At 31.1% G+C, this 15924-nt stretch overlaps 1 protein-coding gene and 1 long non-coding RNA gene across 3 annotated transcripts in view; one reads left to right on the top strand and one right to left on the bottom strand.

Moving 5' to 3' along the window:
* LOC148232412 (insulin-like receptor) overlaps nt 1–15924 on the bottom strand; it is a 205864-nt gene that overhangs the window by 46055 nt on the left and 143885 nt on the right. Inside the window, exon 1 of one of the 2 annotated variants that reach the window (XM_088191301.1) lies at nt 4144–4276. The exons of the other annotated variant lie outside the window; for it this stretch is intronic. Coding sequence (XP_088047427.1) covers nt 4144–4174 — 31 coding nt within the window. The 5' untranslated portion in view covers nt 4175–4276. Of the gene's footprint in view, nt 1–4143; nt 4277–15924 lie in introns of those variants that run through there. 2 annotated transcript variants of the gene reach the window in all.
* The window catches only part of LOC148232413 (uncharacterized), a 267931-nt gene that overhangs the window by 172337 nt on the left and 79670 nt on the right, over nt 1–15924 (top strand). The window lies entirely within an intron of this gene.

Raw genomic sequence — 15924 nt, 5'->3', positions numbered from 1 at the left:
TCCATAATTCGCACCAAACAGTGACTTTTTGTGGGTGCATTGTTTTTTCATTAATAACACGAGGCCGACTTCATATTCCATAATTAATTTCAACACGTCTACTTCATAAGTCAATAAAAAATGCCCAATTAAATAATAATTTACTATGTTTCGTTTTTAATTTTAATGGGCCACCTTAATGTCAAATTTTATAACTTTTATATATTAGAGGTACTTTCAAGAAAGGACGTTTGTATACTGATTAATATCTGGAGAGTGCGTTAGGAACATAATAACAAAATAACACCCCAAGTTTCAATGGAAGATTTTGTTCCGAATAAGGTGTTTTTACGCACTTGTATGCTATATGAATTTCACAAAAAAATCTGCAACCACAGCAACCAAAAACATTTGTATAGCATATGGTTAAGTTTTACAGATTCTTCAATTTAAAAAATGGTTCAAAAGATTATTTTCAGGAAGTTTTTATTTGGAAGACAAGCCTAGAAGTAGGACATCAAAAATAGTGTTCTACTTCTAGGCGATGATGACTGCATAGCTGTAGAAATTGAAGCCAATACAGAGATGTCGATTCAGGAGTTAACGGATAAGATACTAATGGTCTAGTATTCAAAGAAGTTTAAAAATATTGTGATGGCGTGTGGGTTCCACACGCACTAAGCGACGAGAACAAGACGACGCGCCTGCCACATATTGCGAAAACCACACGAGAAAAAATTAACGCTCTCGGATGAAAAACTGTTGCTCACCCTCCATATTCTCCCGATATAACACTATCAGATTACCATTTATTCAAGTCTCTACAACATAATTTAGATGGTAAATTTTTTTTTTCGGGTTTTGTTGTTCAAGCGTATTATGAGAACAACGCTGCAGAAACGCTTCACGCTTGGTCAAAATCTGTACTAGATCAGAAAACGTTTTTACTAGATATTCGGAATTTAAAGGTATGTGTTCATTAGAAACGTAGAATACACATCATCACACAAAAAGACGACTTTACCTAAGATGAATAAACTAAAAAATAAAAATATGTAAAGTCATTCAGCAACCGTATGTATAGCATTCATAAAATAGCTAAAATTAAATGTTGACTTTTTAACGTCGCCAGGGCTGTCGTAAGCAACTTGTGCCTTTGTAATTTTTAATAACGATGGCTGGCATTACGGTCGTATATTACGCTAATGTACTTTAGCACATAAAGGGTTAAAAGAAGCCATCAAATTAAATGTTATTATAATAGCATAAAAAAAGGGTTACTGTATTACTAACGAACTAAATATTTCATTAAACTTTTCTCACTAATGTGTATAATGATGATGTTATATAAAGATTTCCTCATTGATAAAAATAGAGTGTTAATTATCTAAAGAAGACATGAGTTGTGCCTCAAGGTCTTTCGACATCTATCTATCCGTAAACAAGATTCCAATAAAATATATCACACACAGTTTCCTGTTAATATATTCTTTGGTATTCTTGAGCTTAACTTTAAAAATAGCTCTACTTTTGGTGCCATTTTTTTGCTCTAAGACCAGTGGGTTCATTGTATTTTTAGCGTGAGTCGAAAAAATCTTCATTCACACGCTACTATTATAGATCTCTCATTACTGTGCTCGCAGCGTTAATTTGCCAACTGTAAAAGCGTTACGTTAATTCATAATTTCGCACATGTGCAAAAACGAGAAACAATAAAAACAGTAACAACAACGACAACCGTAAATAAAAAAGTAAAGCCCGGCCAGACTCATAATTTATGAGCGGAGTGGCGCTAAATCAATTTTTTTGCTTGGGTTCATAGTGTGTTGACCAACGTAGAGGACGACGGTCTACAAATATAAGATATTTTAAGTTTTTTTTATATACATATATGTATACAATATATGTATGCATAGGAAATACGTTAATACTACGTTGTTGTGTACAAAAAATATTAATAATTAAGCGACATTTGAAAAACCTTCATTGGAAACATAAAAGATTTCTGTAATTTTAAATTAGTTATGAAGATAAATTTGCTAAATTATTTTTGTTGATTTAAGCCTCTTTACGTCTACGTGTTTGTTTGACGTATTACTGTTAGTCGACTTTCGGAAACCGAGAACATTATAATATTATTAGAAAATAAAAGTTAATCTTGGATCTGTTTTGATATATAGGCAGCCCTAATATCCTCACTAACAACCCCTAAGGACTATTCAATTTCAAAATTATCAACAGAAAAATTATTATTAAATTTAATATATATAATTATTATTAATTACCTTACCGAGGTTCAATAAAATATATAAGTAAAAAGGGGGGGGGGGGAATAAAAATTTTGATTAAAATTAGTACTCCAAAATAATTACAACGGCGGCTAAAAATATTGTTTGTTACAAAACTATTATGGTTAAATAAAGTCATAATAAATTAATTTTAAAATTCACAGACAAGATTAAAATTTTGTGATGAAACCAAAGTAAGATGGAAAAAAATGGCAAAGAAATAATTCAGAACCACTCTTGTTTTGTTTTTGTCTGTGAGCGTGCGATAATTTTAATATATAAATTTGTATATCGTAAAAACAGGTAAAAAGGCTCACTCGTCCCAATATATTGTTGACATCAAAAATGCAAAGATTAACAGAAACTTTATGAAGTGCCGATAATTGTCAACTCTCGCGGATTATAAGCTTGAAAGCATCATAAAATTAGAAATAAAATTTTTATAATCTTATATTTATGAATCACCTAATACAAGCAGAATTTTACAAAAGTGAAGAATAAATATTTTTTGTGTATATTAAAAATTGTGTAAGATATATAGAGAAATCAAATATTATATTGAAATTAAAATAATCAAATACCGGATATCGGATTGAGCCATTCCATCAACACTTCTTTGTTTGATTGTAATGCAAAATCACTTATGTTCCTTTCCTTTTGTCTTCTATTACATAACAACAACATTTTTTGAGGCAACGATACTACTTCTTATCTTGTTTAATAATATTATATCAGTAATTATAAAGTATGTCAAAAACACCCAATGGGGTATGAACGTACCCCGCTTCGGATAGGCTAGGTTAAATAAAGCTTTTGCGATGGGTTTAGTGTTGAGGTGGAAGGACTTAGTTATAGTAAGAATGTGTAATGCTAGTCGCTTCAACGAAGCTCCATAGCTCGAATAAAGCGCACTACAGTAATAAATCTCAGTTTGCGTGCTCTGAATTTGCATCTTCCAAGCATCCAGACAGCGGAACGCGCACCCAAGCATCCATCTACCGCCTCTACCACAACATACACAGCATCCGTCGGCGACAAGTGATGCAATGGTGCAACGATAATAGCTACCAACAGTACGGAACGGGACGGGTCCAGAATAGCGCTAGACACTTCATTTACAGAAGTGCAGCGTCGACTATAAATACGGACCGTTCTAAACGCGGACTCGGCTGATTGGCTGTCTTCTCTCGTCTCGATTCTTCGTCTTCTTATCGTATCTCTGTAAACGCAGTCAGGGGCGTACCGTTTCGCCTAGCGCCCTTTCGTCTTTCAAGAACTTCTACCGTCTCTCTCGGCGAGGAATGCTAGGACGGCAGCCAACGACACAAAGCGTTCCCGGGACTCATTTAACGCCCCGTTATTCGAAAATACTTTCGTCGGCCAGACTAGCGATTCTAGATTGGATTGATAAAGCGACTATTGCGACATTGCAGTCATTACGCAGCGAATCCTATGCGATGAGGTGCTACTTTCATGCAAGACGATGGATAACGGCTGCACATTCTATATAACAGCAGTTCTAATTGAACACACTATTTATATTTAAATATATGTAAGACTCATCAAGTTTTTACTCATACATAGTTAGGCTTTTACACAGTATATAACGTGGATTAATGCTAGGCTAGACTTCCTACTTGGGCTGTCGCAAGTTGGGTAAACCGGCGCGATATTATTGATGGTCTGCAGCGTTAGTAATATACGAAAAGGCGTGAATTCTTCACATAAAAGAAAAGCAAATCATCAACTCAATCAAAAAAAAAAAAAACAAGTCTCTGAATCTCTCATATACTTGGAAGAAATAAGAGGCGATTTTTTTTCTTTTTTAACGGAAGTATCATGATTCAAGCGACATTCATAAATATCAGGAGCTTACTGTGTTTTAATTTATGCATCGAGTCCAACATCAAATTCCACACGAGGGTGGGTATTATTATAAGGAGCGAATGCGACTGGAGTGATGCCAATGCTCGCTGAGTCACAGGCCAGGCATGTCGCGATGAGCACGATTACTTCCGTCACGAACCGGACAACGAAGCCGACTGCGAATGCGGATGCCGTTGGCCAAAAGCGACAAAAGTCACATTAAAAAGTGTCGGCTATAAAGTGCAGAATCTAGAAGCGACCAACCACCTGCTCGACGGCCGGCGGACGCATCTGCCCAAATTTGAATACGGTGACCTAGGACAACACGGCACCAGTTTGGTTCCGTTGACCTTCCAAATTGTACTTTGCACGCGACATTGGGACACAACGACTAGTTATCAAGCCGAATATCATGTCAGAATCTAGACAAATAAATTATATACAAAAAAAAAAACAAGAAATTTTGATCTCAAACAAAACTGAATCAAAGCTATGCAAGCTGAATCAAGCAAAACCAGGGCTGTGGAGTCGGAGTCGGAGTCGGAGTTGGAGTCGTGGAGTCGTGGTGTTTTAGCCGGAGTTGGAGTCGGAGTCGGAGTCGTGAAAAATGAGCGACTCCGATCATTTTTTTAAATTATGAAATTTATCAATTTTTAATTGTGTAATAATGAATGTGTATAGCGTATGAATATTAAACGTGTAGAAAAACACCAAAAATACCTGATAAAATGAAACTTTTTTGAGTCGGAGTCAAAGTCGGAGTCGGAGTCGGAGTGGAGTCGTGTTGTTGGTAAATATCGGAATCGGAGTCGGAGTCGGAGTCGGAGTCGTGTTTTTTTTTTAACGACTCCACAGCCCTGAGCAAAACAGTGCAAAAAACGCATCACTTCTCGAAATCATAAGAATTTAAGATATATCCGTAATTTATATATATATATATATATATTGGAAGATATTCAGTCGTATAGCTACCGAAATAATTATTGACAAATGCGCCTAACATGCATGAAATGGGACTGTTTTATGTGACACTGATGAGTAAAATATAATGAGTGCACTACTTTCGTCAACAATGTGGCGAAAGATACAGCGAAAAATGTATCCAGACAGCTGTGTGAAATCCAGAGAGACAAGTTACTTGGGGGTGCGTCTTATATTCCGGAATGGAAGGTATTCACTTCATCGATCGAGCAGTGAATGCGGTGGATTATAAAACTTTTCTGTATATTTTTTAATCACTTCGATGGAAAAGCACGTGGGCTTAAATTCGGACTGCAACTTCATGTATGTTTCTGTCTTTTGTCATACAGAAAGTTGTTTTTTTATAAATTTGATTAATATAGTTATAGTGTTGAATCACGTCGGGGTTCACCACTGGGTGTGACTTTGCAGACAGTTTATATTAATGGGCGGTGAAGTTGGAATGGCAGATTTAGGAAGTTGTATCATGAATGCAGCATTTGGAAGACGGAGAGTCTTCGCAGGGGTGACGAATTGTATTATAAAATAAAATAAAATTTGTAAAAATGAAATGAGACCAATTAACATGTTGCTTTATATGGAAAAGGTGATGGAAGAATTAGTAATCAGACAATTATTATTTCACTGTATGAACAACAAAATAATTGAAGCAGTTTTATTGGTTAATACAGTAGACAAAAGTAGATTATATGTAAAATAGTTTTTTAATGTAAAATAGTTTTTTAATGTAAACTAGTTTTTTAATTAGCTCATTATTTTTTAATTAATCATCACGATATTCATACGTAAGATAAAACTAATCTATGATGATCTATCGGAATTATAATTAAATATATAATAATCATTAATTCTGATCTCACAAACACGATTGAAATTTTAAAACAGAAAGGTTCGTATGGGATTCGAACCCAAGTCTTTCAGGTCAATAGTCAGAGAAAACAAAAAGTTAAAATAAATTATGCATATTCCAAAGAGAAAATAATATCTCACAGTGTACCACTGAGGTCCAAATTAGGACCATACATAATAATAATATAATTAATTATACATAAAAATATAAAATACATCTGTTTGCAAGTGACACTTTAATCTATTGCATAACGAATTAAGTAAAATAGAAAGATAGTTAAAAAATAAAGTACTTAAATGTATGATTAATAATTATAAAAATATGTTAGATGATAATATAAAAATAGTTGAAAATATAAAATATTTAGCATTAGCATTGTAATTATAAAATATATATATTATGTAGGATAAAAAATAGGTTAAATATAAATAGAAAAAATACTACAATTGTATTATATTCCCTTACTACAATTATTGTGCAACAATATTATACATGCTTAATAAATTAGATAAAACAATGTTGCAAAAAATACAAAATAGGGCAATGAGAATAGTTTTAAATAAAAAAATGTGTATTAGTTGTAGAAGTATGATTGAAAGATTAGAGTGGTTGGATATTCAAGAAATATTGAAGATTAATGTTTTAGTATTTATATATAAATTAGAAAATGATATGTTATTAACGTATTTTAAATTATTACATTTATTTAACAAGTATTTAATAAGAAAAAGAGACCTACATACATTTAGATAATTAAGGGTAGTTAAGTATAAGAAAACGAGTACAGCCAGGGGAATATTGTACGGAGGTGCAAATTTGTACAATAATATTTAAAAGGTAATCCGCATTATCAATTGAATAAAAAACACCTTCAATGTATTTTTTGTATATTATGTTTTTGTTATATTTTAAGTATGTTTTAATTATATTGTTTAGTGTATAAACAATTAGCAACATTAACTAAATAAATTAATAAATATAATATCTATCCAGCTATCCAGGCGATCGTTAACCTAGAGTTTGAAGAACAATAGTAATGTGCTCAGGGTAGAAATGTATTGTCTAGCACGCGTCCTTTTCGACAAAGAGAAGTTTTTCGGTATTTATGGACAGATGCTTGGTCACAAGATCTCTTTTCTATTGTTGGCCTTACTGTGAGGCGTGATATTTATTATAATAAATTATGCAGGTGGTTAAAAACCTCAAACTATATTAAAATATTTCGTATCGCCGTACATGTACGGTTTTCAGAGTATCCTAGCTAGTTATATATGTATGTACATATACATATGTATATAACTGAATAAATAATAAATAAATTAAATATATTTATACTAAAAAAATGCTAGCGAAATTGGTATAAAAATATTATAATAAAACATGATAGAATAAATTTTAAAAATATGATAATAATAAAGCAACGAAATAAAACGTTGATAACCATATATTTTTTTGGTATAATTTACTTTATATACAATACAAAATAATAATATGAGAAATACGTAAAATTAACTACTCTCAGATAACAAATTAACGAAGGTGTATAATTATAAATTAGTTCACTACTCAAATTAAACCGATAGAATATCTTTAGGCGATAAGAAAAAACGACTGAACAACTCAACAAAAAATCATTGAAGTGATCGAAAAAGCATGCCACGACAAATTAATCGAATCGTTGATCAATTTCATGCTTTTCCGTGTTTTAACAATATTAAAGGCGGATCAGTAAAATCTTAAGTAATTACTCTTAATTAGTGATAAAATACTACATTAAAATATTTTTTACCCACATGATGATATAGAATTTAAAAATTAATTTCAAAGTTTTTTTTTTATTTTTATAGTTTATTTTTATTTATTTATTTTATAAAAAAAATACAATATATTTTTAATTATATATAAAATATGAAAAATATATTTTTGTAATAAATATTTTAATCAGTGTAATAAAAATAAAAATTACTAGTATTATTCGTTAATAAAGTGAAAGTTTTCATTCATTAGAATATATTTAATTAATATTTTTTTATTTGAGATAAAGCTAAAGGGTAAAAGTATGCGTATAAAGAAAATAGTTTCTGTGAAAACCCTTTACCCTTATCATTGTGAAGTGTACATATGTGTTAAATATTTTATTATCATAGCAGTATATGTAATATAAAACCGAAATACAAAAAATATAAAGTAGAACTACTTTATATGATAAAAAATATCATTCTAACCAATTTAAGGACTATTAACTCCTTATCAATATATATGTATAATATTTCCCGTTTTTTTCAAGCGGGACAAAGTAATAAAAATACGGCTGGAATCAATGTATTGATCGGTCAAAAGAATCGGTATTCTTAGACATCCACCTTTTTAGAAACACATCCATATGTAATTAACAATAAATGTAAGGTGAATTTATTTGGCATAGTGGACCAATAAAATGATTTTGTTCAATGCTGCCTACTGACTGTGATTTCTGAATAATATGTAGTATTGTAAAGTACGTGAAGAAATGTATTGTTATCTGATTATTTTACGTAATGATATAACGTTTTGATTTATTATCAACATTTTGAAACACTATCGATTGGGTTTTATATTCATTAATTACTAAGGAATCAATTTGCAATTATAATAGGTATTAATTGAAGAGTTACTAAGAGTTCTGGTTGCAAAAGCAGACATGCACACTTTATTCTGGACTAATAGCTGTGGCAAGAATATTTTTGATTGCATTTCCGCCTTCCTATTTAGTTGAACGTAGTACGAGTACGTTAACTAATAAATAAGAAGAACTTACTACAAAAAATAACCGCTTAAATTCAAGGCTGCTGTTCACCTGAAAATGCCTAATATAAACAAATTAAAAGCATTAATTCATCCTTCTCATTAAATATCTGTTGATTTGATTAATATTAATTAGCAATCTAGTTGTGCTTAGCTTAATTTTATGTTGTACAAAATAGTATTCATATTTGTTTTAATTCCAAACTATCTGTTTGAAATTAAAAAAATACAGCTACTAACCAACAATTTAAACCAGTGGTATAAGTTAGTGACTACATACACTACCTAAAATAAATTAGTCATTGTTTTTTTTATTGCCTTAATATGCATTATATACTTGCGAAATGAATGTTTAATATTTTCCTTACTCCGGTGATGTACACTCAGTGTACATAAAAAATGTGTAAAAATAAATGTAGAAAAACATTAATATTTTGTAGAATTACAATTACAGTTCAAGTTCTTAGTACTATTGCAATGGCTTGATTCTATTATATAGTTGTTGATATTACCAACATGCTAGACCAGTGGTATAAATTGGAAACTAATTCCCGAAAAACCTGGGTTTAAATGCCTTATGAACCTTAGTGTTTGTCAATTTCTATCGTGTCTGAGAGACTGGAAATAATGATTTTTATATAATTATATTTATGATCGATAATCACAGATTAAGTTTTCCTAGATATTCCTATTCCCACTGATAAATATTTAAATTAAAAAATCGAGCATGACATCTATTGATTGTAAGCTGTAATAATAGTCGATAATTAATAAAAAATATGTGTTTCATTACATACTTAATAATCATTATTGTATATACCCCGTTGTAACGCAATGGGCTAACGCCTAAAACGTTGCAACGAAAGATTAACAATAAATAAATAAATATTTTTTATTGCACGAAACAGTAAAAATCCTCATGAAAAAACAAAATTATTAGTATTGACGCGTCACTTCAAATTTTTTTGAAATAACGCTCTTCAATAAATAAAATAACTTCAAATTTTTTTGAAATAACGCTGTTCAATAAATAAAATAAAGCGTGCGATTGACGAACGCCAAATTTTCGTCATTTGGTCACGTTACATGACCGTTTTTGGCGTTGTTAACATGCGCGACACGCATAAACTTCCACGGGAATGTGTATCCTAGTCAACTAACGACCTGTTAATGGCGTTTCGTGATTAAAGTCGTTAAAACGACAACACGACCTAGGGCGGATACTGTCGGGAAAATTAATTAGGCATTAAACGAGTCTAGGGCGGCGAATAAAACGCGTCTCAACTATCGCGCACTCTTCCAATTTGTCAAATTGGCGAGGATGGTCGTCCTGAATGCAGATCATAATCTAAACAATCTAAAAGTCAATAGATAATCTGAATAAAACGCGAGATCAAAATCGTATAGTACATGAGTTGAGAATGAAACATGAAACAAGGCTTGATTGTGCTATTTTTTTAAAACTATATTTAACATGTTTTTGTTTTGGAGTCTTCATCTATACTATACATTTATCAAGTTATCCATGCGAGAAAGATGTACTACCCATCTGAGTCGTTATATTTGAATATAGATACTTGACGACATCAGACTCCTGATACAAGTCGTACAGTCATACCCCCTTCAAATTTAAACGTTTTAATAACGAAGTGGGAGTCTGTATATAAAGTTAATTAAAATGATAATATGTGTAAGACATTCTTAAATAGAACTGATATTGCACAATAATACGAAAGAGAAAGCAATTACGCACAGAACTTCTAATAAATATCGTCACGATTAATTAAAATCAAGCAAGGTCGTATATGAGTTATTTAGCTCATAAAATACTTGTACAATAAACTATAGTGTCATTTTTTAGTCCATACTTCACTACTTTAGAACGATATGTGTTATCTATATATTATCACTTTACATTATATTATCAACTAATTAACTGCATCGATAACGATTTAAAATCATAACATAATATTCATCGGTTTGTATATTTATTTATTTTTTAATATACATGTAAGTATTCACAATAAAAAAGCAATTAATATATTATTACAAAAAGCACCGTAATTAAATTGCTATAGCAGTTTTTTAATTATTTTAGTGATGGTTAGTTTGATATTAAATCATAATATTTTTTATTAAATATTACTTATACCTTAAAGGTAAGTTAGGGATTGATTGATTGTCGTGAGAAAACCGAACATGATGTAAGTAATAAAAAAGGGACTCGAAATGTGTTTATTACCTAGAGACATGAAGGAGTCTGAACTATTTTAAATAATATTATATTAGACATATTCAGCTATAGGACTAAATAAATAGTTACAGTAAATATGGAGTGTACGTGCATTTTTTTGTATGAAGTAAAAAATTTAAATTCATAAAAAAGCTCTAAAGCAAAAAACTAAAAATGTAAATATGTCGTGTGTAAATATATTTATACATATATATTTTATGACATAATAATTGACAATTGACGAAGCACATATTGGTTTTGATGCAACGTTGTCGCGATATTAACACTTTATCGACCGGTCGGTCACGCCAATTAGCGTCCTGAGCGTGCCGAATATTAAAGACCGCGGACGCCAATTGGCGTCTTGTGTATATGATGGTTTCCATGTCAAATTTAAATTATGTATTAAGTGTTTTATTTGATATTTTTAAGAGATAACTAATTTGTTTTTTTTTATTTTGATAAAAAACATATTTAATAATACTTGGAATATTTAAAAAATATATTTTATTTTTCTTTAAATTTTGATTTTTTCTAAATATTCTCTGATTTTTTGTAAGTGACTTTACCATACTATTAACCATTAATGCAACGTTGTCGCGATATTAACACTTTACCGACCATACACGCCAATTAGCGCGCCGAACAATAAAGACCGCGGACGCCAATTGGCGTCTTGTGTATATTATAGTTTCCCTGTCAAATTAAAAATAGATATATTTGATTTTTTTTAATATTCTCTGATTTTTGTTGTGAGTGAATTTACCATACCATTAGCCATTAGTGCAACGATATCGCGATATTAACACTTTACCGACCCGTCGATCACGCCAATTGGCGTCCTGAGCGTGCCAAACATTAAAGACCGCTGACGCTAATTGGCGTCTTATGTATTTGATGATTGACAGATGCTCAGCATAACAATATATGGTCATCATAAAGGTGTTAAATAAATTCGTTGAGATGTATTCATGGGGTGTTCAACGTTCTGACTCGCTCGCATCTAACCTGTCGAACAGTTCTGTTGCGAGCGAGATATTTTATAATATATTTTAAAATAAAAAATTTATTGCCTATTTATAAATGTTATAACATTTTTTAATGCACACGATCAACTTATATTTAAATTCTGATCGTTCTATATTTTATTCTATCCATTTAATATTTATACCCTGAATAATATATTTATGAAAATTCATTATTTTAATTCTGATCGTATGTTATTTTTATTTATCCATTTGATATTTATTCTGACCCTGAATAATATAATTATGGTAAGGCTGATAATGAAATACTGAGATTTAATTTTTATTCTGATCCAAATTTGATTTAAATTATAACCATTTAATTTGCTGCCTATTTTATTCCCTAATATTTTCAAAAACTATTCATAAAAGATCTTTGATTACAGACGAAAGAAAGAGAGTAAATATAAATATGAGTAAAGTTGCAGAAGCCTACTACTACTAAAAAATAAACGCACAAAATGCAAAACTAGTGTGCAAACACAAGACAGACGACAACACACTAGAGATAAAATTCCGGATCGAGAAAGCCAGGACAACATTCACCAGAATGAAGAAAGTTATGTTCAGGCACGACTAGAGCGTGCTTTTAAAGATGAGAATAGTAAGGTATTGTGTGTTATTTGTATTTTTATATGGAAAGAAAAAGTAGATACTCACTCACAGAAAAGGCTATCAAGAATCTAGAGGTTTTAAAAATGTTGATTTTGAAGAAATGGGCGTGCGGAACGCATGTAGCTCACGCCCTTATTTCTCACTCACTCTCGTCACTTCACACGCGAGCGAGCGAAATGGAATGAATCTCACCGTACGCGCCTGATTTATATATACATTCTCCGTATCAATTGGGAAGACACTACACACGTATAAGTGATGTCGCGGAGGAATAAAGATGTTCTTCTTTAATTGTTGTTAAGCAGTGGTTTAGCTTCTCATTTATGACAACAGTGAACAATATAAATGTAACCAGATTGATTGTTAACGTCCGATAACAGATAAGGAGCTAAAAGAAATCAATCTATATACATTAAGTAATGTACTGTAAAAAAAATATTTATTATGGTGGTTGACCCGCACCGCACGCACCGCAGCAAATACGAACGCAGCCCATGCTATTTACGATGAAATATTTAAAACATAGAAAAAAACACATCTTCACCATAAATATAATATATTATGCGCGTATAAATACGGTCGAAACGTAAACAAACTATGCCGGTGTAATGTTTTCCGTATGAAAATATGATTTCTCGGAGCAACAACCCGGAAAAAACTGGAACGAATGACGTGTTGCTAATTCAATATTTTTGGAGTGTGTGTGTACATAGAGAGAAAAAACAACACACAACGTAAACAACAACGCTAGCGGACCGAATGGTTAGTTGGTTGTTAGAGCACTTTTGTTTAAATTGTTTTGTTGTTATTAGAGAGTAAAGTGGGTGTTTATGTATGCGTGTTTTAAATGCGACAGTGACTGGGAAGGACCAATTAAGGAGAAGAATACCATCTTAGCGTCGTTAACACTTTTCCAATGACGTATTGTGAGCATACGGTTTTACTATAATACAAATTGCATACTATGTTTACAAACTAATCTCGTAGTGTAAAGCAATATATTAAACTACGTACAGTCCGTCCAAGATATGAACGCTCATCGTTACAGTATTGGTGAGAAAATATAATAGGGTGACGATGTGAAATTACAAGTGCAATTAATTTTTACTTTTTTAGTTTAATTTTTTGAGGAAAGTGTAAAATATCACTTTCTTAATTATTTTGTTTATTTATATATACATATTTAACTCAAAAACATGAGAGCAGTTTTTGTATCACTTTCCAGGTTGAATATCTGTTCAATATAATATTTTTTAAAATACCAATATTTTATTGATTACAAAATACCACAACATGACAATAATTTATAATAAAAATACAACACATTATAATTTTTAATTCAATTTCCAACGTATGGTCACCCTACCCTTAAAACAGCCCTGATTTAGTTTTGGTAACGTTCTCCTATCGATGTAAACAAATTCGCCGAAAACTGTGTATGTATGCATGAATGCGTACACGCACCACAAAATTTCCAAAACAACAATGATGAGCATCTTGGATGGACTATACAATATATTTCTTCAATATATATATAAATAAAATTACTCTACTGTGTCGGAAACAGATTTTTTTTATCTCTATAGCGAATCTCAATATGCCAATAATTAATTATTTTATTTTTTATTTGACAAATACATTATTTTTCGAATCAAAAATAGATGGAGAATATATAATTTAGTAAAAGTATTACACGTTTTAATTTTAACTTATTTAACCAGCAACTTAAAAAAATACATGAAACGACCTGATATATGTGAATCTACCCCCATACCGCACGGTGGTCCGTCAGGATCAGGTGCGTATGCGTTCCGCACGCCCACATCTTCTCACTCACTCTTATCACTTTACACGCGACCGAGCGAAAGAGAACGTATCTCACCGTACGCGCCTGTTTAGGACATTGATAATATCAATTTACACCCGAATTGCAGCCAGCTCATAGCGATAACAATTATTTTATAGCGTGACAAAAAGTTAATCGATAAACCTGGAAGATGCAGTAACGAGAAGCAAAATAACAACATAAATTTATTTAATTATTATTGTTTTCTACTTGAACCACTCGACATATCTAATTGATACTTAAATCAATAAATATACAAATATTTGTATATAAAATAAATGTGCAAAAAAAGTTTTTTATCTATTTTAATTAATATTGTAATAAATATTTTTGACATTTTTATTTTTAATATAACTGTAGATTCTGATTTTCGGTACTTGATGGAGTACCGGAAATCGGAACTCACTTTGATAAATCCCGTGAATTATCAGAATACGAGATGTTTATATATAAATAAATCACAGACGTCAGTACAAAATCGATTTTGTGTATAAATAAAATAAAAATAAATGCCTAAAGTGCTTGAAATATCTACTACGTATGTATGTATGTAATAATAAACATACCTTTTTAATCTATTTATGTATCATTATAGCAAAAAAGTGATGCATTAAGAAACGTATCCGGAAGTTTATTTTTGTACGAATACCCTTACCTCTAAAAATACACTTTTACTTTTATTAAACGTGGGCTTAAATCTATAAACGAATATTCGGTGAATGTGATCCATTTGGTTTCAATATTATTAATTAATTAATTAATATTTTGACTAAATTTTGTCTCAAATTATATTATGTATTTATTTATATAAATAATCGTTATATCTTACTTGTTAACATTTTCAGCAGAGTGATCAATAAATAAAAAAAAATATGTGATGAAGGAATTTATATTTATCGAGACCACCCGTAATTGTTGCGACATAATTAGTCACTAAAATGGTCTTATTGATTGAGACGTATCTCTTGAATAATAATATAAAGAAAATGTTTTTTTCGTGATGGCCACAAAATTGATGGAATTGCATAAATATTGAAGTTGGCAATTTTTACTGACTGTGAATCCATTGTTAGATACAGATGCGCGTCAATAATAATACACGTAAGAAACAGTAGCAAAGAGTCTGGTTCCGCTCAAAATCGTCGAGATTGATCATAGAACCGAGCATTGGACGAGACGTTGGACCTTTAGACACGTAAGACTAAAACTTCATTCAATATTATCACTTCGCTTCTGACTTAAAAATAAAATTTTTGAGATATTTTATCAGAAATTAAATACCGTTTAATTTTATCTTTGTCGGAAAATCTCTAGCCAGATTTTTTGTATACAATTCCTAATACGTAAATAGTAGATGGTCCGTTTCATTTTACGGGTCGCTCGCTGCTGTTAATTGGCTCGCGTCCCTTGAGGTCAAGGAACCCTTGAATTATATACCTTCGCGCCTGTCTGACCAC

Source organism: Plectrocnemia conspersa, unplaced genomic scaffold (genome assembly GCF_051122295.1).
Source record: "Plectrocnemia conspersa isolate PC_06_02 unplaced genomic scaffold, ASM5112229v1 ptg000009l, whole genome shotgun sequence".
Lineage (NCBI taxonomy): Eukaryota > Metazoa > Arthropoda > Insecta > Trichoptera > Polycentropodidae > Plectrocnemia > Plectrocnemia conspersa.
Note: the sequence above shows the minus strand (reverse complement) of the source record. Positions and strands in the feature narration are given on the sequence as shown.